General features: G+C 50.2%; 2 protein-coding genes across 4 annotated transcripts in view; both read right to left on the bottom strand.

Annotated features, from left to right (window-relative positions):
* The window catches only part of EEIG1 (estrogen-induced osteoclastogenesis regulator 1), a 38122-nt gene extending 24402 nt beyond the window's left edge, over positions 1 to 13720 (bottom strand). The window contains exons 1-2 of one of the 2 annotated variants that reach the window (XM_071574156.1): positions 13615 to 13720; positions 11074 to 11705 (exon numbers count right to left, since the gene is read on the bottom strand). In XM_071574156.1, coding sequence (XP_071430257.1) covers positions 11074 to 11219 — 146 coding nt within the window. In that variant the 5' untranslated portion in view covers positions 11220 to 11705; positions 13615 to 13720. Of the gene's footprint in view, positions 1 to 11073; positions 11706 to 12082; positions 12174 to 13614 lie in introns of those variants that run through there. The other variant, XM_071574157.1, reaches the window with a different exon arrangement.
* A 6349-nt stretch (positions 13721 to 20069) lies between these two features.
* On the bottom strand, positions 20070 to 24292 carry NAIF1 (nuclear apoptosis inducing factor 1). Of its 2 annotated transcripts, XM_071574229.1 has the most exons (3): positions 23352 to 24286; positions 22101 to 22550; positions 20070 to 21596 (listed from the first exon to the last, which is right to left on the bottom strand). In XM_071574229.1, exons 1-3 carry the CDS (start codon positions 23860 to 23862, stop codon positions 21589 to 21591), a joined length of 969 nt encoding a protein of 322 aa, XP_071430330.1. In that variant the 5' UTR covers positions 23863 to 24286; the 3' UTR covers positions 20070 to 21588. The 2 variants fall into 2 exon arrangements, with proteins under 2 accessions (XP_071430330.1, XP_071430329.1); XM_071574228.1 differs by lacking the exon at positions 20070 to 21596 and having other exon boundaries at positions 21615 to 22550; positions 23352 to 24292.
* Between the last annotated feature and the right edge of the window lie 81 nt (positions 24293 to 24373).

Here is a 24373-nt window from a genome sequence, read left to right as displayed (position 1 = left end):
TTGAGGCTGCCCAGGTCAGCCACCAGACACCACACTGAGGTGGTTGTGTGCTGGTGCTGCCTTCTCCAGCCTGGCTCAGTTGTGTTGCTCCTCTTGCTCCCGTGGTTGCACATGTGTCATTCCTCTTGCTCTGTGCTGCAAAGACTGGGCTACCTTGCAGTTCACACCCACCATGCTCTGAAGAACTTGTCTAACTCTGGGCATAAATATCTTTCAGGTCTAATGTTCCACAACTGAACCACTGAACAATCAAATGTGCTCTGTACATAAAACCAGCATAAGGACAACTTTGTTAAGTTACCTCTTGTGAACTCTTACCTAAACCTCCAGCCAAGCCAGCTGGAATTACAGGAGGATGAGCAAACCCAGGCTGAGACCTCCATGCTACTGGGGGATGGAGGGCACAGAGGGAGGGATGTTCTGGCTCATTACCAACTCAATTGCACGGTAAAAACCACAAGAATTAAAAAAGGCAGGGAGGGAAATTCCTGACTCTTCTAAGGGCCTGTTGACCCTTTGGACAGAACACAACTCCAAGTTTCCCCTGTGGTTCTAAGAAATGGTGGAACTAAAGCTTCATAATATCCCATATGTTTCAGAAAACGTCTCAGGTTTGTCCTGTACAGACACTTACAAGAAGAATGTATAAAAATCCACTACATTACAGAGTCAATACATGTTTCTGTATCACACTGTAGCTTTTCTAGAAAGCCTTTTCACTTCTGGCAGAGCACAGATGTAAAATGAAGATTCGCTGATTATCCATTGCCGGTCTGTTTATAAACTTTCTTCATCCCCTAAGTGTTAGCTGTCATTCTGAGAGATTCCAGATTTGCCTTTTGCTGACTAAATTTAAATTCCCAGAGAAGAAAGACAGTGATGTAAACTCCGCCAAGGAGAACTCTGATAATGTCTCCACTGCACAAGGCACAAGACATGGCTACGACTCCATGATACAAGAAAGTTGTGTTTGAAAACAAGATGCTCTTATGAAGAAAAAAAGCTACTTATGAAGAAAAAACTACCTTTCAAAACCAAAAGAAATCCACACAAGCCCCCTGAGATGAGAAAAATCAAGACATGGGTCAAGTCAATACTTCAAGGCTTCACTGGGATAGTGAATTTGGCAACAGAAAATCCTGAAGGGAATCAACACAAGACTAGGAACAACATTCCTGATGCAAGTGATGTACAGAGACAAATCCTTTTGCCTCCAAGGCAGATTTATGGCACGTGAAGACATACTAATGTCAGAATAATTAACAGATTTTTTTTTGCCAATATCAACCCTGTTTCAACCAGAAGAGTTTGCCAGAGAAGTCTTTATAGTGCAAATTAATCTGCACATGAGGCCAAGTTCATTTCTGGAATAATTTCATTAGCACCGTGTGATGTAACATCACTGCAATTTGGCTCAAACATGCTGAAGAGCCCTTCAGTAAATAAGCTGCCTGAAGTCAACCCCGGTGCTAAAAGTAGGTTTAGTTACCCAAGAGGTAACACCCTACCATGCTCAGACGTGTTTCCCTGTGAGTCACTTCTATACAGTACATATTTACTCAAAACAAACACAACAGTCCAGGAGAAAGCCCTTTATATGTTAACAGCAGCTTTTTCGTTCCACCACGAACACAGGTGCTTTACCACAGCTCCTTTATAAAGGCACCATTCAGCAGAACAAACCAGGGCACTGGTTTTAGAGGCAAGGTCCAAACACGTTCTCCCTGAACGTCCCCTCCACCAATACCTATCGCTGTTTATCAGCAAAAAGGCCACTCAGTTGGAAAGGTTTGCAAATGAGAAGAGGCTGCTGAGCAAATCTTATGCCCCCTGACTCATCTCTGTACTGGTGGTGACAGGCTTGGACTTCTAAACCCTGCCTGTCCCAGCTGTCTCTTCCCTTCTGCCCTATCTCTGAAATGTCAGAACCAGGGCTATGCCAGACTGACAGAGCCACCAAGAAGGGAGAGAAAAGGGTCTAAAACAGAATGGTTAGAGCTGCTTTTGCTCCTTGGGTGCCACAGCTGTAGAAAAACACAATTCTCTAGAATGACCAATATCTCATGATGCAACTTGTCCTAATCAGAGAGAGGTAATTTAAATTACATCTTGGTTAAAAGCAGAATATGGGAGAACTCTGCATTTTGCAGCAGCAGTCAGTGCTGGTTAAGCCCCTGGGAGGTGTCAGCACAGGCTCCCACTGCCAGGAGCAGGTTTATGAGGATCAGAGAGTTTTTACCTCCTCTGTGGCTGTCACCACAAGCTGTATTCAGACACACTCCCTTGATTCTCCCCTACTGAGAGCAAATGACATTGGAGATGTGTTTGCACCACTTCTGGAGGGAAAACAACATGCAGGTCTGTTTTGACAGAACAGACACACTTGCACTTACAGCAGAAAAAGTCAGGGCTATGGAAATACATCAGAAATGGACCTTAAAGAGAACAGTAGCCAGAACATGATCAGCTACTCCCTGTACAGCAGAAAAAAGAGTAAATCAGCAGAGCAGAAAGCCAGCAAATGACAGAAACAGTTGTAGGAATGTATTTCTTCCTCCATAGCATAGAGTTTCCCTTGCAGCAGAAGCACTCCAGGCTGCTGAAGGTACAAAATGAGCAGCTCTGTACTTAAAAGGAATTCAACATTTATGCAGATGCAACTGCTTAGTGCTACCAGAACAGGCCACTGACAGAAGCCAGGAAAAGAGCTTTCCTACAGAGGGGTTGCTGCATAATTAATCTGTTACAGAGGCAAGCAGACTACCTCTGCAGAGCCCTTATTGCTTAGTCTGGGAATAGGATGCTGCACTAGCTGGGGCTGAGTGGTACAGCAAGCCTGTGTCAAGTGGGGAATGGTATTGCTCCATTCTGGGGCACTGGAGCATTAACAGCTCTGGGAAAATTGTTGAATTATAAATATCCCAGATGCCTCCCTCATATTCTGTCACATGCAGGCACAGCAAGGATGGGAAGAACAGGAACCAGCAGGAGAAAGCATGATGAAAACACAGCCAAGCTGAAATCCCTCTTCTCAACCTTTAGAGATGCAAACAAAAATCCACTGAATGGCACGAACCTCACCTTTGCTGTTTCAAACATGGATAAAGCCTCAAGGAGTTTGATAGAAGGCCAAGAAAAAAGAAATAATTCTCAGTGCCTGAGTTTTTCCAGGCAAGCATTTCCCTCCTCCTCTCTTGGTCATTTGTGTTTTTATTTTCATGAGTAATATTATCCCTTAAAGACTGGAAACAGAAGCGACTGGACAGAGAACAAGGCAGCTGGAAAATTTTGTCAAGGCTCACTCCAGCCTGCCTGTTTTGGTACTCCTCACACAACTTGCACTTCAGGTGGAATGGAAGCTCCACTGGAAGGTGGGAGCACAGGAAGGCATGTGCTGACCAGTCCTTCCTGGGGCAGCTGGCTGAGGGAGCCTCTGTTGATCATTAACCCAATATCCATTAGTGAAACCTTTTGCCACAGTCATTTCATACCAAGTTTTATTCTGCAAGCAAAATGGAGGTTTGTGACTACCTCAAACTGAAACCCTGAGGCCACGTCCCTTTCAGAAGGTTTTCTATTACAGGTTCCTTGATCTCCTTTTCCATTGCAAAGCCAGATTGGAGCACAGAGCTTGGCAATTCTGAAAGGCATGGAAAAGAGTGGCAAAAGATAGAACTTGACTCACTGAGGCAAACACACAGATCTAGGAAGCTCCAAAGGAAAGTTTTCCAGCTTTAGCTGCTTATTTCAGAGAGCACCTTTCAGGCTAGTTACCAACCACATGCAGGGGTGATGGGTTTTGAAGGTCTCTAAAGCTGCACTGCTAATTAGTGCTGCAGCTTTCTAGCCCTTCCAGGACAGTAAATCCAAACCCTCTACCCTCTCTTCCTGCCTCCCTCTCAGTGCTTTCAGGGTTCATTTCTTATTTAAAATACAGCATACAGTAGTAAAAGTATTTTTAGCTTCAGTCCCATCTCCTACTACAACATGGGACCTCCTTCAGGGCCTCTTCTCACCAATGAAGTAGGACAAATCCAGCCACAGGAATGGCACAATCCTGCTCTCTTGCCAGCTCAGCTACTTTCCATACATAGGGAGTGCAGCCACTACACAGCCTGTATATGCTACTGCTAACCTAGAACATCCTGTCTCTTCCACACCTGTCTCCTCCCAATCCTTTAGTCTCCATGTGCCTTCTCTTCCCCATAATTCCATTCTCTCATCTTGGCCTTTTCAACTGAGCTACACAGGAGACCCACAAGAAGCACGTGAAAATGACATCCATGACAATCAGTGACTTCGAATCATGCACAACAATTCCCTTTCTTGCTTGTCAGATTAAAAATACACCAAACAAGAAGGCTGTTCATCCAGTGAACACAGGCACAACTGTTTGTCCAGTGGGAAGGGCTTTTCAAAGCCAGGCACTAAAATGAGATGCTGAGTCCCACTGTATGGTACCAGAGGGATCACGATGCCAAGTCTGGAGTTACGACAGCAAAGTGCATCGTGTCTCCCAGCAAGTGCTCTTGGCATAATATGAATAAACTGCAAGAAAAAAAAAGTCACCCTGCAGGGCAAGCATCTGGTCCTGGGGTGGGCTAACAAATCCTGAAATTACACCTGAAATTATCACCTTTCCAGCAGAGATTACTGATACAAAGTTAAAAGATGCTACAGAAGAAACAGGCAGATCCAGATGTTGGTCCAGGGCATTCCTAAAGGTTTATTCTACAACAACCCACAGCTATGAAATAATTCCCAACCCATTTCAGAGCAGGCTGCAAGTGCAGAGCTGGCAGCCCACAGAGGATGCAGAACACATCCTGTTCGAAAAAAGGAGGTCACAAACAGAGCCACATCCGCCTGTCCTCGTATGGATGAGACCCCACAGAGCCATGGGCAGGTGGGTGCTGTGAGACCTCCCCATCCCACCCTGTCAGCTCACACACTGGCCCTGAAGGCAGGGAGGTTTCTGATCCAAGGGAAATGCTGGGCTCTTCACTGAAACACTCCCAGATGTAGCTTCCTGCAATAAAATAATAAGAAGAAATAAATCTGTACCTGCCTCATTTAGCTAGAAACTGATACCAGAACAACTTGCCATGGGCAACTTATGGCCTATTAAAATACCAACCGCTGTGCAGCGAGACCACGGGCTCCCGAAGGCACGCATGAATTCCTCAGAAATTCAGCTACAAAGCTAGAGTCAACACTGATGGCAGCTCAAGAGCACAAAGAATAAACAGGCTGGAAGCCATTTAGGTTTTTCCATGTATTTCAGAAATAAATACTTCTTAAAGGAAAGAAGGGCACCCTCTCCTACCTCCCTTCACCCTCAGCTAGAGCGGATGGTACTGTCACCCTGCAAATCAAGTGGCCTGATCTCCAAGTACAATATTAATTTTCAATGAGTAATTTTTTGAGCCAAAGGGCTGCTTAAGTCACACAGATAAGGCTGTTGCTAAGAGTCAGCTGTCAGAGCAATGCCAGCTCAGAGTCAGCGATGAGGGGGAAGTTTGAACGCTGGCTGTATCCAAACGTGTTTACTGATGCTGCACACACAGCAGATTGGTTACAAGGCTTTAGATTACAGCTCTGCTCAGCAGAGCAGCCCCTGCCTGAGCCACAGCAGGCAGGGCAGAGTCAGACCATGAACAGAGACTGTTCTTTACCCAACAGGATACAGCCCCCGTGGCAGGAAGGTTTGAACGTAATTCTGCCAGTCTTGTGACAGGCCCCAATGTGGTGACAGGAAGAGGCAAGTCTGGCACAAACCCAATCAACCCACCCTGGCTGGTGTAGGTGTAGCTGCCAGAACCCAGGAGAGGTGACAGAAGTGCTCTGCAAACTCAAAGCGCAGCTTAAGATGGTTTGTGCCTGGTTTGTGCAGTGCTCCATCCATTCTGCAATTTTCCCAACACCCTCAGCTTGCCAGAGGTTAAAGCTCATCCGCTGCTTCTGCTCTCACAACTTGCACCTACATTTAGCTGTGCTGCTGGAATGAACCCCCTTTTTCTCATCTTTGCTGTCTTGTTTCTCTGTATTTGTTTCAGAATGCAAGGCAGTGCAGGTATTATAATGTTATCTTGGAATAGGTGATGTTTAGTTACAAATCACTTCTAGGTGCTGTATTCAAATTCTTTTTCCATTAACACCCTCAGCCTGTTCCAGAGGCCCTGGCAGAAAGAAAGGAAGGATGTTAAAGTGTGAAACAGCTCTGAAGCATTAACACTCACTGTCCTGATCTGTGTATTAGGAATATTTGTACATGTAGGGGAAGCCTGCATTTTCAGACATGTATGCAATATAAATACTTTTAAAATATGTTATGAGACCACAGCCAAACACACATTGTCCTAAAATATGGAACTGGGAGAACAGTTTAAAGCCACAACCAAGTTCCTTGCTCTACTAAACCGTGGCAATCCCACTGATATTAAGAGGCAGAACTCAGCCAGTTTTCTTCCTGCTTGGGGACTCTGGAAGAAATTATTTAGTTATCTAACCTTTGTTTTAAGGCAGACAGTGGTGGAGATTCAGATCTCAAATGGGCTGAATCAGTCCCTCAGTCTCTGATTAAACAAACAGTTAACAATTTTCCAGTCTGAAAATGCCAAACATGGTGAACCTAATTACCTGAAGGATCCTGTCACACCAGGCACAAAGACTATTCATGTGAGGACAGTGAAGCACTTGATTTCTACCTCACCAAGAGTTGCATTCTGGAGGTCACACAACTTGCACCTCCATTCACAAAGGTTTCTGAATCACCAAGCTCTGTGTTAGCAATGCTTCTCCCTTTTATTTATGTTCTGCAGAAATGAAAATGTTGTGTATATCACTAAGGTATAACAATGCTTTGTATCCCACCAGCTGCCAAGAGCAAGTACCTTCAGGTCATTTGTGCCTGCATAAGGATGACAGAGCCACACTCACACAAAAGCTGAGCTCAGTCCACAGGGAGCTGTCAGTGTAGTGCCTTCCCAAATATCAGCATTTCCTTTGGCTTTCTGGATGCAGCTTTACATCTCCCAAAAATAAATAAAGTTTGCAGTGCAGGAAATGGCCTTTCATACTGCCTCAAAAATTGCATGGCTAAGAACATTCTGGCTTCAGGCTGCAGCACTGACATACTTGGGAGGTCAGACCACCCCAGCAGGGTCAGCTCTTCCCAGATCAAGCCTGCATGGAAATAGGGCTGGGCTGCAGGAGACAAACCACATTCCTTGGTTGAAACTGCTGCAGGAGTGCCAGGATCACAAATTCAAACTGAAATGTTGCATATGCTTGGAAAAGCACGGTCCCAAAGGAAATACAGTCTGAGGTGCTTTCAGAAGACAATAAGGAAGGTGGGAAATGCTCTCAAAGTTGCTCAACTCATGCAAAACAGTCTTTCCTCTGGAGTCAGACAGGGGATTTCAGAGCACAATCCCTTCCTTCAAATCCAGAAATACCCAAGTGAAAACTGTTGGCAGGCTAACAGAACAATGTAGGATGAAGTGTCAGGAGTCTGTGGATAACACCTGGCTTTCCACTTCCTTCACATCGTGCACCAGCAACTCTCGCTGCCAACACACAGTCAGAGATCACTCAGCACCCGGCAAAGAGCATCTGGCTGTCCCTCAACATGCACCGACACCGTCAGCAGAGAGAGGGGAATCTAATCAAGTCCTCCACTTCCAGGATACCCAAAGATGCACATGCATGTTCTACATCAGTCTGTTGGTTTAGGCACTGATTTGGACATCCAGGCTCCTGCCTGTGCTGATCCACAGATCAGAAACCTCCCGATGAGCTTATTGTATCATCTCTCTAGGAACAAAGCTGCACAACCCCCCAAAAGCTTCAAACTGGTACAAAGTGCAGCCCATCTGCTTCACAAAAACGGTTGCCATGAATACATCCCTCCTGCTCTGAGCCTGCTATTTTTAAAGATACTTGGGAGGCAACTGAATTCACTGGTGGTTGTGCTATTTAAGTATTTGGACTATTAATATTCAGGGAATATACTGGCACTTCTCTGTGGGGAAATACAGCACCTGCCTGGCCTACACCTGGCTCAGACGCACTTTCAGAAGCCCAACTTCTGTAATCCAACAACAAGATGATAAACCCACAGACAATAGAAGCTTTTCATGCAGAGCACTGTGAAGGGAAATGAGGGAGTTTTATCCTCAGAAGTGCTACCACAGGGTAAGGAGAGTTTGCAAAGGGAGGGGAAAGGACAAGCAAAAGGGTATTTACAGCTCCAACTTCAGTCACTTAATCACGTGGTCTAATGCAAGGTCTGAGCACAGAAAACACAGAAAAAGGGTACCTGCTTGCAAGAAAATAATAAAAAAAAACAAACAAGAAAACCCAAGAGAGACAGATCTGCAAAGCTCAATGTGCTGACAGGGCCTGGACCTTTCCAGAGAGCCTTGAATTCTTGAGTGTTTAGTCTTAATGCATTTCAGACAGGTTACCCTGCAGCCAGACTGGGCAGAGGGGGTGTGAGCAACCTGGGAAGGGGGTCCCAGCCCAGGGTGAGCCCCACCAGACCCACAGCACCAGACTATGGCAGGTATGTGCAGCCCAGGCCAAACTGGACTTGGGACCAGGATGGGCTGACAACCTGCTGCTTCTGCCCTCTGAGCAGGTCAGATGAACCCAGTGCCACCTGGTAACTCCCTGGATGTATCATTTCACCTCCTGGCACAGACATGCACGAGGTGCCAGATAAGTTTACTGTAAATAACTTGAAAATCTGTCTCTGAAGGTTCTTATAGTCTCAGACAACACTCTGCATTCCACAGCTAGAAAAAAATGGTTTAGTGTGTCCTATGAGAAGTTTCTATATCTACTTCTTCCCCCTGTTCACAGACTTCAGGTGACATGGGACACCTTGTTCTGAGCAGTTCTCTGAAAACTCATAGTCAGGAAGAGCTGCAGGACAGCTCGATCATAGTCACAAACCTCTGATTGCCACAGACCACAGAAGGAGCCCAAATCAATTGCAGAGCAAACACCAGATTTTGTACACAAGCAGCTCACAAGAGATGATCTCCCAGACATTATAACCTCAAATGCAGTAAGTTTTGGAAGTGGTTGACTTCAGAGAAGAGAAACAATCACAGACCTAAATAAGGTACAGATTTCTAACACAACACAGACACAGCATCTCCTTCCCTTTAATCTTTCCCTAGATTCAAAGAGTATCAAAAAGGCAATGGAAAAAGACTAAAGGAGCACAGAGCAGAGCCCAAGGCATGATGTAGGAGCTTCTCCACATTGTAACTCTTCTCACCATTCCTGGAAACTCATCCATCCTGAAGTTTCTCTAACTGTAACAGGGAAAAATATTTGGAAAAGGTCAAATGATTCAATGCCACTGAGAGCTGTAACTTTTCAAGCAGGAACAGGTTTCCATGTGCTTCCAGTTAGAGCCCAGACAGGTTGGGGGAAAGGCAGCAAATCTCCCAGCCCACTTCCCCTTTGCTCGTTTTGAAGCAATCAAGCCCAGGGAGAGCAGTTTATGTGTTTGGTTTGAATTACAGATGATTCTGCTGCTGGGACACATCTGCAATGCACTGTGCTGAGTGAACTGCTGAACCCCAGCCAGCTCAGAGAACAACCCACACGGCTGGCAGCACCAGCAAACCCCAGTGATGGCTCCTGGAAGCCACTTTCAGGGACAACAAGCAGAAGGACATGGACATTTCTCAGCACAGGCTTTTTCTGAGACACCCTCCAGTGCAACTCAGTTTATTGTGACTCCAGAAAGCCGAAGGGTTAATTTATTTCCAAGTTCACATACTGTTTGAATTCCTTAGATAAGCTGCTTCCACCAAACCCAAGGATCAGCCTCAGGGGAGAACACTGTGAGGAAAAGCCCTTTTGATAGATTTTCTTCAAAAGAGAAATTAATTCAAAGTCCATTTTTGGAGGTGTTCCACACCCACAGTTTCTACAAACTTCAGATGAGGTTGCATTGTGCCTCTGGAAAAAACCCCAAGCTTTGACCAATGCCCTACCACTTCTGTTTGCAAGAAGTTTTATGCTTCTGTTTTATGCTTGCCCAATAAAATCTCTCCTGAAATGAGAAAGCTCAGCACGCAGCACCACAAAGAGGAAAACCAGCCCAAACCAGGCTTTAGCCCTGGGAGAAAGCAGTTAACAGCCAGCACAAACTAATCCTGTACCTTTAAAACTGAGCAGTCACTCAGGAAAGCAAAAAAACGAGTTTTGAAAGCTCCCTTCACATCTTGAGGCAGAAAGCAAGTCTGGGCTGTTATGGAATTCGTGTTTGCATACTGCTGGTGATAATCTGTGTGCATAGTTAGAAACAAAGCAAGTTTTTATTAGCAATTAGCAGTAAGAGTGGGGACAGACCTGCCTGAAGGAGTCAGAGAAATGCCAATACACGATGGCAGAACCTTACAAGATGTGCAGCAGAATGATCCCACTGTGACAGATCACACAGAAAACACTGCTGCTCTAAACTGGGAAATGCAATGGCATCAGTTCAAAGAGATAAACTGGGTCTTTAACACCGACAACTTTGACTCCAGGCGGCAGTTTTTCCTTGCACAGCGATTTGCAGTGCAAAGCAAGCCATTTCCACCCTTACCAAGAACAGAAATTTAGAATCAAAGGGGGAAAGCAAAGTCGGGAAGGGTTGATTTGCTTAGATAGAGTTTTCTACACAGCTGAGTTTCACGTAAGGCACGAAGGCAATACAGCACAGGCTCTGAAATAGCGTGTGAAAACTTGGGCAAGGAGGGGGGCAGATAAAAGAGGATTTAAGCTACAAACCGCAGCCCCTTTCAGGGGAGTGACCTCCCGCTCCCTCCCCTCATTTCTGAAAAACTCAATCCAGCTCAGATCAGCCAACACCACCCAGGTTCAGAGCTCTCCAGCCATGTACTTCCCCCACTCCAGAGAACGATGTGGTATGTGGGGCCCTACAACAGAACTATTAAAATCTCATCAAGGGGTAAGCAAGTGGTGGCCATATGCTAAAGCGCTCAAGTGATGAATAACCAGGGAAAGAAGCAGAGCCAGGCAGCAAGTCTGCAGGCAGGGTCTTACCTGGTAGATAAACTAGCAAAGTCTCCTCCATCCAGCAGCCTGATTTTGCAGAACAGAACCCCATTCACAAAGGGGACAGCTGTCAGCTCTTCTAGAGTGAAACTTGTCTGAAACTTGAATTTCTTCTTCTTCATCAGGAAAGCCATGGGCAAATTCAGTGTGGAAAACTGAGGAATTCCAAACAAGATCAGGGGGAAGTAGCTCAAAACACACAGACAAGCAGAAGGGCACCCGCTCCAGGAGCACAAGCAGGGAGTAAATTCCAGTTCAGTTACAACGATAGCCCAGTTTCAAACGCACGATTCTCTTCTCTTTGGTGGTGGGATCTGGCTGCGGGATCATCGCCACGGCAGGCTGCAGGTGAGCTGGAAGAGGTCAGATTAAATCTCTGCAACATCTCCAAGAGAAAAGGGAGGGAGAGAAGTTGGTCTCAGCTCCAGACCAGCAGGAGCTGTCCCAGTTAGAGGCTGCAGTGCTCTGTCTTCAGCACAACCCCTCCTGATAGCATCTCTTGTGAGAAGTCATCTCGAGTCCCTGGAGAAGCCTTAAGTCTGCGGGCAGCACATTCAGAGAGCTTCCAGTTTCTATCTCCTTCTCTTGTGCAACTCCTTGATACAGGTCTTTGGGTCAGCCTTTGGGAGGGAAATGAGTAAATTAGTTCCAGCCAGTCTTGGGCTCCTCCTCCTGCTTTAAAACCTGTTTGGATGGGTAATATTCAGTCCAGACTCATTCCAGTCTGAGGAGGTATGGCCTCAATTAGCCTGGCCCCAACATCCTCTTTCCCCTTTTTGCCTAGGGCAAGCTTCACTGTTGTCATCCCCCTCGTAATTTCTGTTTTGCAAAGCAGCTATAATAAAAATCTGCTCTATTTTCAGCCACCACCTTTAGAAACAGATTACGGAGCAAGATCAGTCTAATGTGTAGCCTAGCAAGAACAAGCAAAAGCCATCTCAAGGATTGAAAAATTTGTTTCTTTCCTGCATTTCCCACCAGCTCTATGTATTAGCACCTGTATCTGATAAATGGAGAAAGCAGCAGAGAGAAAAACAAGCCGTCTGCTCCAGATTACACAGCATAACAACCGAATCAGGTCATCTGGCTGTCCAATCACCAGGCCCACCAGGAATGCTGCCTTTCCCCGGCACCGGCTCCACACCGAGCCCTGCACGGCTCAGCTTTGGGGCTGGAGATGGTCCTTTCGTTACACATTTAACACAACATCCAAACCAGGGAGGCAGGAGCTCATTAGCATCCCAAAGGGACAAGGTTACGAACTTCGAGCAGTAAACAATCCTCACGCATTGAAGGAGCTGCTTGCATGTGTGGGTGGCTGAAGCCCCTCTCTGGCTGTGAGTGAACCCAGCCAGCTCTGCTGGAGCCTGGGCAGCTCCGCTGAGGCTCTGTTGTCCTGTGTCCCCTCCATGAGCAGTACCTGTCCCGGCACTGAGATGTGCCCAGCTCTGAGCTATCCCTCTGAGCCCTGCACTGAGCTGTGCCCAGCTCTGAGGTCTCTGAGCCCTGCACTGAGCTGTGCCCAGCTCTGAGCTCGCTCTCTGAGCCCCGCACTGAGCTGTGCCCAGGTCTGAGCTCTCTGAGCCCCGCACTGAGCTGTGCCCAGCTCTGAGCTCTCTGAGCCCCGCACTGAGCTGTGCCCAGGTCTGAGCTCGCTCTCTGAGCCCCGCACTGAGCTGTGCCCAGCTCTGAGCTCGCTCTCTGAGCCCCGCACTGAGCTGTGCCCAGCTCTGAGCTCGCTCTCTGAGCCCCGCACTGAGCTGTGCCCAGCTCTGAGCTCGCTCTCTGAGCCCCGCACTGAGCTGTGCCCAGGTCTGAGCTCTCTGAGCCCCGCACTGAGCTGTGCCCAGCTCTGAGCTCGCTCTCTGAGCCCCGCACTGAGCTGTGCCCAGGTCTGAGCTCTCTGAGCCCCGCACTGAGCTGTGCCCAGCTCTGAGCTCGCTCTCTGAGCCCGGCACTGAGCTGTGCCCAGCTCTGAGCTCTCTGAGCCCGGCACTGAGCTGTGCCCAGCTCTGAGCTCTCTGAGCCCCGCACTGAGCTGTGCCCAGCTCTGAGCTCTCTGAGCCCGGCACTGAGCTGTGCCCAGCTCTGAGCTCTCTGAGCCCGGCACTGAGCTGTGCCCAGCTCTGAGCTCTCTGAGCCCGGCACTGAGCTGTGCCCAGCTCTGAGCTCGCTCTCTGAGCCCTGCACTGAGCTGTGCCCAGCTCTGAGCTCTCTGAGCCCGGCACTGAGCTGTGCCCAGGTTTCTGTGCCCAGCTCTCAGCCTACCTCCCGCACCTCCGAACCACCGAGTGCCCTGCAGACAGGTCTCACCGCTCTCCCAGCCCCAGGGGCCAAGCACCGGGGCCGTGCCCGGCCCGCAGCCGAGCCCCGGCCCCACGACCCGTGCCCGGAGCCGCAGCCCGGGCTCAGCCCCCTTGCAGCCCGTGCACCGACCGGGCAGCCCGGTCTCATCCCCGTCCCGGCCCACCCCCATCACCAGCTGCCCTCCGGGCGATCTCAGCCCGCTTCCCGGCGCCCTCCACCGACCTGCGGCGCGGTGCCAGCGCGGTGCCTGCCCGGCCCTGCCCGCTCCTCCCGCCCGCTCCTCGCTCGGCGGCCGCCGCTCCCCGCCACAGCCGCCCCTGCCCGCGCTACGCCAACTGCGCCCACTACGCCAACAGCGCGGGAAGGCGCGCGGGGAGAGCGGCGCCGCCACCCTTCGAGAATACCGACACTGCGTAACCCCCCGCCCTCCTCCCCGGGACGGGAGAACGAGAGCGGCGCCGTCCGATTGGATGGCAACAAGGAGGCGGGTTGAGCGCGGCGGGCTTGGATTGGTTAATGCGGCGCGGGGCGGGGAATGGAGCGCGGTGATTGGAGGGCAGGGCTGTCAGTTTGGAGAGGCCCCGCCCCGGCTGAGGGGGCGAGCGCGGGGGCTGCGCTGTCCCCTCAGCGGGGCCGTTGTGTGGGGCTGGCGGGGCCCGGCGGGTCTCCCGCCCCACAGCCTGTCCCGGAGCCCCTCTGCAGCCCGAGCGGCCCCAGCGGGCACTGGAGTTGAGGGGATGGCAGAAGCAACTCTGACGAGAGGGAGCTCCTGGAGTGGGTCCGGCAGAGGGCAGTGAGAGTGTGTTTGGGGGACTGGAGCATCTCTCTGAGCAGGAGAGACTGGGAGAGGTACGGCTGTTCAGCCTCGAGAAGAGACATCTGAGAGGGGGCCTTATTAATGTGTATAAATATCTAAAGATGCCAAAAAGATGGGCCAGGTTCTGCTTGGTGGTGCCAAGAAGTAGGACAGGAGGCTATGGGCAAAATCTGATGCACACGAAGTTCTATTTGGAACATGACAAAGAGCTTCTTTACTGTGCAGGTAACCAAGCACTGGCAGAGATTGCCCAGAAAGAGTGTGTAGAGTCTCCCTCACTGGAGATATTCCAGAGCCATCTGGACACAGTTATACTGTGGTGTGTGCTCTGGGATGACCCTGCTTGGGCAGGGAGGTTGGACCAGGTGACCCACTGTGATCCCTTCCAACCTGACCCAGTAATTCTGTGTTTCTGTGGCAGATGTGGTCCCTGCATCTGCTTGACAGCCAGGAACCCTTACCCTGACTTGTCCCAGTGCCCAAGCAGCCCCTGGGGACATCCCTCCCAGTGAGATGTCCCACAGGCCACTGGCAGATGGCTCCTCAGGCCATGCCACCTCACACTCAGTGGTGTGGCCACCCCATCCCCTCAGGGTGCCACAGAGTGGCCGTGGGTCAGACTGTGGGTCAGGCTGTGGGACAGGCCATGGGATAGGCCGTGGGTCCTGCTGTGGGTCAGGCCGTGGGTCCTGCTGTGGGTCAGGCTGTGGGTCAGGCTGTGGGACAGGCCGTGGGTCAGACCATGGGTAAGGCCATGGGTCCTGCTGTGGGTCAGGCCATGGATCAGGCTGTGGGTCAGGCAGGCCAGCAGTGCCTGGGCTGGCCAGGAGTGGGAGGGAGGCCCTGGCACTGCACAGCCCTGCAGGCAGCACGAGGCAGGGCCGGGAGTTGGGATCTCGCCCTCCGCGTGCGAGATGTGGCAACCACGAGACATCTCTCCACCAAAATGGCTCCCTGTTATTAGGAGCTGTTGCCGTGCCCCACGCTGTGGCCGGGATCCCTGGTTAGGCAGGATTCCATTGTTTAAGGGCAAGCAGAACAAAATGTCTCTCCTTGTCCTGAAGGAGTCTGCAATCATCAACATGATTTGCCTAGTTAGAGATGTGCCCAAGAGTCTCTGTGGCAGAGAAGTTGAGGCTTATATGGGAGGGACTGTTCCCAAGGTTGATGTGCATGTCTGGCAAAGCTTGGATGAAAGCCTGGGAGTTCTCTCTGCCAGGCTTTGATGCCCACTCCTTGCCTGTAATATCTGCCATCTATGCAGACAATATCAGAGCTAACAAATAATTCCACCACCATGTGAGCTGTTAAAAAAAGTGTCTGCTACAAAAAGTACACAGAAATGTTCACAGAGAAAAGTTAAAAATTGGGTTAAGCCAAATGTGTTATGATTTTTTGCTTACCAGGTTAAGCTCACACAGACTTTGGGCTGGGAAAACATTTTGTATTGGTACAGTGCAGGAAATACCAGGAGATACCAGGAAACAGGAGGATCTGTGGAGGCTGCTGTTACAAGCAGGGTTTGAATCCCATCGATTCCTATCTGGTGTTTCAAGGCTTTGAGGCATTGCTGGAAATGGGTTGGGAGTTTTTGCTTTCTGTTTCTCAGTTTATTGGGAATGAGCTCAGCCTGCTAAATATTTGATATTTGCCAAGCTGGGAGGCTCAAATAGTGAAGGCATCTGAAGAATCCAGCCCAGTTCTCACACCTCTGATGCCCCAGCTACTGCTGGCAGACGTGTGGATGCTCCACTTCCATCCCGAGGTAAAGGACAAACGATCCCTGTGTGTGGTGTGGGCGGAGGCTGTGTGTTATCTGCGATGATTCACCCTGATAAATAACCTCCTCGAGGACTTCTCTTGTTTATAGCAACAGCCCCAGATGCTAAAGTTTGCCGAAGCTTTAATCCTTGCTGTTCTCACGCATATTTACTTTGCAGTTTTATCAGAAGCATCTCTTGAAAACCTCAGTGTTTTTATAATTAATTGAATAATGTGAGTGATGTTAAAAATAAACGGGCTTGGAAAAATGCCCAGCGAGCTGCTGAGCAGTGTGTAGTGTAGCAACTGTAGCTGCATTCTCAGGGGTATGTGTATTTTCCTAACAAACGTGGTCTCATGACTTCGAGATTAAATCTTTATTAGTTCGAAATTCACCCTGTTGATATTTCTGTGTTTATGCTGCATAATTGTTTGTGGAGGGATTCATATTTTTTAAAGGGACAGTGCTCCTGATCGCAGAGGGAGCAGGTGAGTCTGAGCTCCCTCCCAGAGAGTGTGTGGGTGTAGGGTGTCTCCATCCACCCATCCATCCATCCATCCATCCATCCATCCATCCATCCATCCATCCATCCATCCATCCATCCATCCATCCATCCACCCACCCACCCACCCACCCACCCACCCATCCATCCATCCATCCATCCATCCATCCATCCATCCATCCATCCATCCATCCATCCACCCACATCTATGCCCTGTGCTCTGCCTGACCTAAGCCTTTCTCTGTGCTGCTCCCCTGTGCTGCCACCACTTCCTTGACTTTTGCTGGCTCAGGGCATGGTCTTATCAGTCTGGGATATTTTTATCAGTCTGGGCTCTGACTTAAGTCTTGGCCTCACCCCTGCTCTCCTGCAGAGGTTTGCCTGGCTGGCCAGGGCTGGGATCTCTGTGCTCTGTGAGTGAGCGTGGACAGAGGTGGCTTGTCTTGCCTTCTCCCTCCCCACTCTGAGGACAGGGGAGAAACACGGCGAGATAAATTCAGAAGGGACAAAACTCAGTGAGGTGAAGTGAGGTAGATTCTGTAATGCACTTGGTGAGCCATCAAATCCTATTTGTTATCCCAGGGGAATGCCAGATACACAAGCCCTGCAAACTACATCATCAGCATCTTCCTCTGGAAAGCATCATCACACTAATTAATTTCTCCTGGCAGCCAAATGATTAAAGTTTTAAAACTAAATTACACACGTTGCTGTAAGAGCATAAACACAGTAATGGCTCTTCTCTGTTCCACCTGTCGCCTCCACTGTAATGGCCTTAATGAGCTTTCAGCCTCATCATCCAAAAATAAGAGATTATCACATGACGCTTTATGCTGTAAATGTGCTCTTGGAGCTGCGGGCGGGATGTACCTGCAATGCTCCTGCTCCGAGGAGCTTCAGGGGAGCTGTGGGTGGGATTGCAGTGGGTGGGTGCCTTCCCCAGGCTGGGGAGCTCCCAAAATGGGGCAGGGGGTGCAGACACCACAGTGCTGTGAGCCCTGTCCCCATGCAGGCAGCTGGAAACCCTGTGAGGGGAACGGGCACCTATCCCCATGGCACAGGATTATCCCATGGAGTGGAGTTATTCCAAGCTTACATCTTCTCAGCTTAATAACAGGCTGCAAGCTTCACTTTGATCTGCTTGTGTTTTTCACTTGTTCCATATTTAACTGGACTCATCATCATAAAGGCCAGGAACTGTTTCACTTTCTGTGCCAGGCTGAATTTCCTGTTGAATGTGCAAAGGACACATCTGCACAGGGGGGTTCTGGCCTGCCAGGACTGTTACCAACCAAGGGAGCACTGGAATCTGGAGTCGGTGGATTCCTTTCCTCAAATATGTGGCTGGAGCTGAAAATCCAGCTGCCTGGCTTTTTTTGTTTACTGTTTTCCATGTCTGCTTTAGTGTGTCCTGGGAATGTGTGGCAGGACTCTCTGTTTCATTCCAGGGGGCCTGTGGGTGGAACTGAAGCTGGTTTGCCCATTCCAAAATTTGCAGACTGGAAACCACTTTGCCTTGAGGCTTGTTGTGTTTATTGGTGTTATCCCGTGTCTGTATCCCAGGTGTCCATCCCTTCAGTGCTCTGCTGGACTAGAGACTTGCTGGCTGTGGCCGTGGTCTGTCCCACTGGTTCTGTCCTTCTGGCTGCAACCCCACAAACACCTCCGTTACCCCAAATGCAGCAGAACCAACTGCAATCTGTGGCTCCCACTTGACAAAACAACCTCTAATTCAGGATCCCAGGCAGCAGAGGTGACAGAAACTGTCCCTGCTGGGGCTGGGATTCTGCCTTGGGTTAATCACCTGCATAGTGACTCCTTTTGAAGTTGATATTGGGTTCACTTCTGCACACAAAACACAGCCTGGAAGGTGTGCTGACCATTCCAGTGAAGCTTCTTGTCAGATGCTTTCAAAAAAGACAAAGAATCTTAAATGCTTCAATTTTCACACTGACCTGACCATACTTGTGCTGACAGTACCTGCTGGCCAATAACCTCTCACGTGGCAACAGGAAAACCCCCACAAACATCCCCACGAGGATGCTTTGCCAAAACAGGCTTGACAAACTTTAAAAACATGCTGGAGGAGGTAAAGGTAATTTGAGTGAGTGTGCAGGTGATATCATCCAGTCCCTTGGCAGGGATCTGCTCCCAGAGCTGCAGTGTAGCAACAGCAGTGCATTGTTCCTCTGGGATACTGACATAATTATGTGTGGCCTTCTAAAAATCTTAAAACTTGTCCCTTTGCTTATAATTAAAGACTTCCTGTGTTATTTTTAACCTGCGCTTGCCCATTTGGTTCTGCAGCAAACTCATCCCAAAGAGACATCTCAGTCTCCTCCTGTCAGGTCCATGGAAAAGCAGAGGAACCAGTTTATGATTCCAGGCATTCTGACTTTTCCAAGGGTACCCGTGTTCCTCATTGCTGCACTCTGGTTGTTAAATTTCTTTCTCTCCAGGCTCTCAGGCCTGAAAAGATTCATCAGTGAGAGGAGCAAGCAGGATCCCGAAAGGTCTGGAGGACAAGCGTGGTTTCTGTGCCGCAGCTCAGGATCCCGTCGTGCAGTGCCATCTCCTGGAAAGCCGGGCTGGAGACACATCGCAAGCAGAGCTTTGCTCCTGAGGGAGCAGCGGTGCTCCTGCCGCTTTGGTGCTGCCTCCAATGGCCACAAAAATTACACTCTGACCACCCAGAGCCCTCCACCGAACTTCTCTTTCCCCAGCTGGCAGGAGGATGCTGCTCACCCTCCCCTCCGAGGTACCCTGTGGCAGAACATCCCTGCGTGGCTGCTTCCCAGTCTGGATGCTGAATACAAATCTCCAGGTACAAAAAGAACAGTAGAAGAAACACAGACAAACATCTACAGATGTCACTCTGTAGCTTAAGTTCTGCTTGGGTTTCCTGTTCAGTTGAATGCCCTCTGTACTTCCTTATCCTGTCAGTGTCCTGTTCACCTGTCCCTCCTGATTTTTAAGACACTTTTCCTCTGTCCTTCCCCAGGTTTGATGACCTCGTCATGAGCAAGAACCAAGCCCCTCATCACAGAGCTCACCCTGTATTTAAAGTGTTGCCACATCTTTTTAATGAGACAAAAATGTGAACGCGGAACACACACCTGAGTGCTGGTGGCTTGACTAAGCTCTGTATATATCCTGAAAAGACAAGAAAAAGGGGTGGTGCCAATGGCAACAGGTTTACTCCTATGAAAGAGTAACACAGCTTAAGTGCTTAGTCACTGGAAAAAACACATACTGCAATTTAAAGCCAAAGACTGGTATTTCTACCATTATTTTAGGCTATTGTGGCATCTTCTGAGCAGCTGGGAGGTTACTGTACTCCAGTAATCCATCAGACACAGCAAAATAACTTGTGCTCCAAGGTAAGGCTGTAAAAGCTGTCATTTGAAAAAGACCATAATTATGTAAATACAAGGCCAGGAGGTTCACAAACAAGAGAAAAAGCAACCATGACACATGGCTGTTCACAGCTCTCCCTGGCCCCCTCACAGTCATGATTCTGCACTGCAAACTTACTCTCATGAACCCATTTCTGCCCTGGCACACACAGATGAACTGAAACAGCCTGTTTACCAAAAATGTATTTTTTATTAAAATCCATATTTGTAAAGGAGAGGTCATTACACAAATGAGGTAAACCAACACATATGACATAGTTTTCACTTTAAAAATAAATTTCAACTGAGCAATTGATTTGATTCCACAAAGTCCAAGAGCAAGAGTCAGGCAAGTGTTACTCATGAGGCGAGATGCCAGACAAGGCAGGACGAGGCAGTTGATCTGTCCTGACTCAGTCCAGAGGTGTCAGGAGTCTTCCAGGGACCAAACCCTTCTCACTGTGTTGTCCTTTTCTCCCCCATCAGATTCGCAGAGAGAAGATGAGTAAAGGCCATAGAGAAGCAATGGCGGCCTCTTCCCTACTGCTCTAACCAGGGGTCCCCTATCAGCATCCCCTCATTAAAGGCTGTGTAAAAGTTTAATTTGATTGTGCAAATCCACTCCCTCATCAGCCCTAAAGGAGACTTAACAACAAGTAAATACCTGCTCTGGAAAAGTTCCATTTCAAAAGTAATACCTGGCAAGCAACAGCCCTGTTCAGTGTGACACACTTGGCAAGGCAGAGGGAGAAGAAGAGTTATGCTTCCTTCTTTTTCTTTTTTCTTCCATGCATGTACAAGCGGAGCTTTAATCTCAAAGTTTATGAAATTACTGCAAGTCTGTGAGAATCATGTTGACCATCCTGTGCAATTAAGCTTTCTCATTAAGGACTGAGCCCCACAGCCTGAACACCTCAAAGAGAGAAGTGGCTGCGATGTTGTTTTACCCTGTATAACAGTAGAGGACAGTGACGAGAACCTCAGCTCTGTTTCTCAGGACGCCACCACTCAAGGCCAGCCAGCAGATCAACACAAAACAGTTGGACTCCCTTCCAGCTCCCAGGCACTACAGAACAAACACCACCACCAGCAGTACCAAGTAATGCCCTAAAATTCACTCAAGTCAGTGGCTTAAAAACTCCTGAACATTGGGAATTCCTGCATGGCTGAAGCTCTGTAGTCCAGGTCCACTTTGATGGATTAAGGTATTCTGGAAGTGACAAACTACCCAGATGAGGCAGAGATGGAGTTTCATGTATTACACCTGAGTGAAACTCATCCAGTCCCTTAGGTATTTACGCTGTGACAGCCAAGATATTGCCCCAACACGTGTCCCAGGACAGCTTCTGGTAACCAACATATGAAGCTTTCATCTCATCTGCCAAGTTGACAGTGAAATTTCATGACTGCACGCAGATAAAACATGAGGTGAGTTCACTATTTTAATCCCATTGACATCCTCAGGAGACATGGGTGGGATTTAAACTGCACAGAGGCTTGGTGCTGGTTTGCATGGGCTGGGTGGATGTCATGCTGCAGGAGCAGATTCTGTAGCTCTCAGTGCAGAGAGAAGGTTCTACCACATCCGGTACCACATTTCCAGTAAATGCTTTAGGAAGAGCCAGAAATGCATTCACTGCAGTTCATGATCACTGTACCTGGGCAGCTGCAGCACTCTGATATCCCGACAAAACTCTCCATGTTAGATGTCAGGTAAAGGCTATAGATCTCGAGAGAGAAAGAGAGAGATGTCATACTTAGGAGAGCCTTTTTCCAAACAGAAATGAAAAAACAACTTTTTTTAATGAATCTGTTGTTTGAGGAACTAAAGCAATGTTAAGTTGGTGGTTTATTACACATCCTGCTAAGGCTCTGTAGAGAGTCTGAAAGGGCAGATTAGCGTAAGATTAGCAGAGAAAGCTATTTAGGCTCAGCAAGACTCCAAGGGAGCCATTCACACTGAGGAGAGCCAGCACCCCTCACTCCCATGTCCTCTGACAGCACGGGCATGTTGTTTGCATGCCCATGCATGTGGAATTGTTCAGGCTGGAAAAGACCTTTAAGATCATTGAGTCCAACCATTCCCTTGGCACTAAAGCACATCCCCAGGTGCCACATCTACACTTCTCCTTCAGGGATGGTGACTCAGGGATGGTGCCAGGGCTTGATAACACTTTTTCCCAAAAAATCAAAGGCTCCCCTCCCACCACTGTTTCTCTCACTGGGTCATACCATCTTGCTGCCCCGCCTGGCCGGGGTCAGCAGTGACCGACGGGCTGGGCGTATTGCTCTGCAAAAATCGACGGAAGTCCTTAATCATGGGGCGGAGGACCTGGATGAGGGCGCTCAGCGCCGCCTGCGTGCCCTCCATGGCCTGCGCCTGCCGCTCCTGGGCGCACGCCTGCACCTCCTGGGAGCGGCGGATCATCTGCAGCAGGTCGTTCTGCTGCTCCAGGTGCTGGGCGATCTCCTTCACGTGCAGGTTGGTCACTCGCTGCTCCTGCAGGAGCTTGGCTGAGTTGAGGGCGATGCGGCTCTTCAGCTCCTGGGGCTTGGCAGACACCTCGTGCTGGTGCGCCATCATCTCCAGCGGCGCCTCCGCGGTGACCGCGGCGGGGGCTTCCGTGGTGCAGTACTCCACCACCCCGTCCTCCAGGCTGTGGTAGGTTGTCTCTGCAGGAACTGAGAACAAAGAGCAGACAGGGGGGTCAGGAGTAGCTGCCATACTGGGGATTTTATCTGCAGGACTCTATTCAGTGGGTATCGCAGGAATACTGGCCTGCTCAGTGAGATAACACACAATGGCCTGCAACACACAAAATGACCCATTCAAGTCTGCTCCACCCTCAGTCGAGCTTCCTATTAGACTGTATAGCCCAGAGGAATAGGGAATGCCTTATCTGTCTAGACAAAATAATTTTCCAACCTCCGGCTCTGAACAATCTTTCCAAGTAGCACTCACTGACATAACGGCAAAGACAAGACCCAGAAGGGCCCCTGCCAGCAGGAGAGCTGCTCTTTGGGATGCTGCACACTGGCAAATCAGCCCTGGAGATGTTTCTCCCCCTGCTGTTTCCCCCATCTTGTCCCTAGAGAGGAACCCAGGAATTTCTGAGGTGCAATGGATCCTTATTCCCTTGCTCTTAAGGGTCTCAAAGCTGGCTTTCAGTACAGGTGTGCCTTACAGCACAAGGGCAGACTGGGGAATGGCACTTCTTTAGAGATGTGGGGATTTCTTTTTGCTGGGGCTTCTTCCTGCCCAGAGAAGCTGTGGATGCCCCATCCCTGGAGTCATTCATGGCCAGGTTGAATGGAGCATCCTGCTCTAGTGGGAGATGTCCCTGCCCATGGTGCAACGAGATGGATCTTCCAGGATCCTTCTAAACCATTCTATGACTCTTCCCCCACACAGTGCTCGGCGTCTCCTCGCAGGGTGAGGTGGTGCCAGGACACCCCTCTGTGCCCTTCTAGCCCAGCACTCACTCTGGGTCAGGGTGACCGTGGTGGCCGAGGCGGTGATGGGGATGTCGCCGCCGTCCCCCGCGCCGCAGTCCCCGCTCGGCAGGCTGATGATGGTGGCCTCTCCCAGCAGGTTGCAGATGCGCTGCTGCATCGGGGTCAGGATCACCGGGGCGGCCGCGGCGCCCGCGGGGTCCTCGCCCTCGGGGCCGGCGCCGCCCCCGCCGCCGTTCTGGCCCTCGCCTGCCCCTTCCATAGCGGCCCGCACCTGGGCCACTTTGCGCCGCACTTCGGTCTTGAGGTCGGACCACTTCTTCTTGACCTCGGGCAGCTCTCGGTGACAGGTGGCCACGGCGTTGACGCGGCGCAGGATGTCGTGCCAGGCGGCGGCCTTGGCGGCCAGCGGCACACCCGCATTGAAGTGGTTCACCAGGAGGTGCTTCCCCCGCTCCAGCTCCTCCACGATGATCTCCACCTCTCGCTCCGAGAAGTTCATCTTCCGCTTCTTGGCCGGGGGCGCCGGCGGCGACGCCATGGCCGTGGGGGTGCGAGGGCTGGGGGGCACCGGGGGTCACACCTGGGGGCGGTTTGGGGGGCGCCGGGCAGGGCCGGGGGGCTCAGGGCCCCCCCTCCCCGGGGCGCGGGGACAGGAGGGGGGCCCCGAGGCCCCTCAGGGCCCGCGGGGGTCGCTGCCCCCCGCTCCCCGCCTCGGCACCGCCAGCGATACGCAATTTGCGTACGGCGCCCGCCCGGCGGCCCCGCGCAGCGGCCGCGGCCCTGCGGCACTGGCGTAATGGCTTCCAGAATCGGCCCCTCTTCCTGCCGCGTCCCATTGGCCCGCCCGCCTGCCCATCACGCGGGAGTCCCGTCCCCCCGCCGGCAGAGCCGCGTTGCGATTGGTTCACAGTCCTGTCCGTCATGCGACCCCGCCCCTCCGCTTGTCTTGGGGCATTGGGCCTGCGCGAGGCTGGGCCCGCCCACGGGTTCCTCCACCGCGCTCCTATTGGGGATTTCTCCCGTCAGTCAGCACGAGGCCACGCCCATCA

Source organism: Pithys albifrons, chromosome 20, assembly GCF_047495875.1.
Source record: "Pithys albifrons albifrons isolate INPA30051 chromosome 20, PitAlb_v1, whole genome shotgun sequence".
NCBI classification, from domain to species: domain Eukaryota; kingdom Metazoa; phylum Chordata; class Aves; order Passeriformes; family Thamnophilidae; genus Pithys; species Pithys albifrons.
The sequence above is the reverse complement of the archived record's forward strand: the minus strand, read 5'-3'. Positions and strand labels throughout refer to the sequence as shown.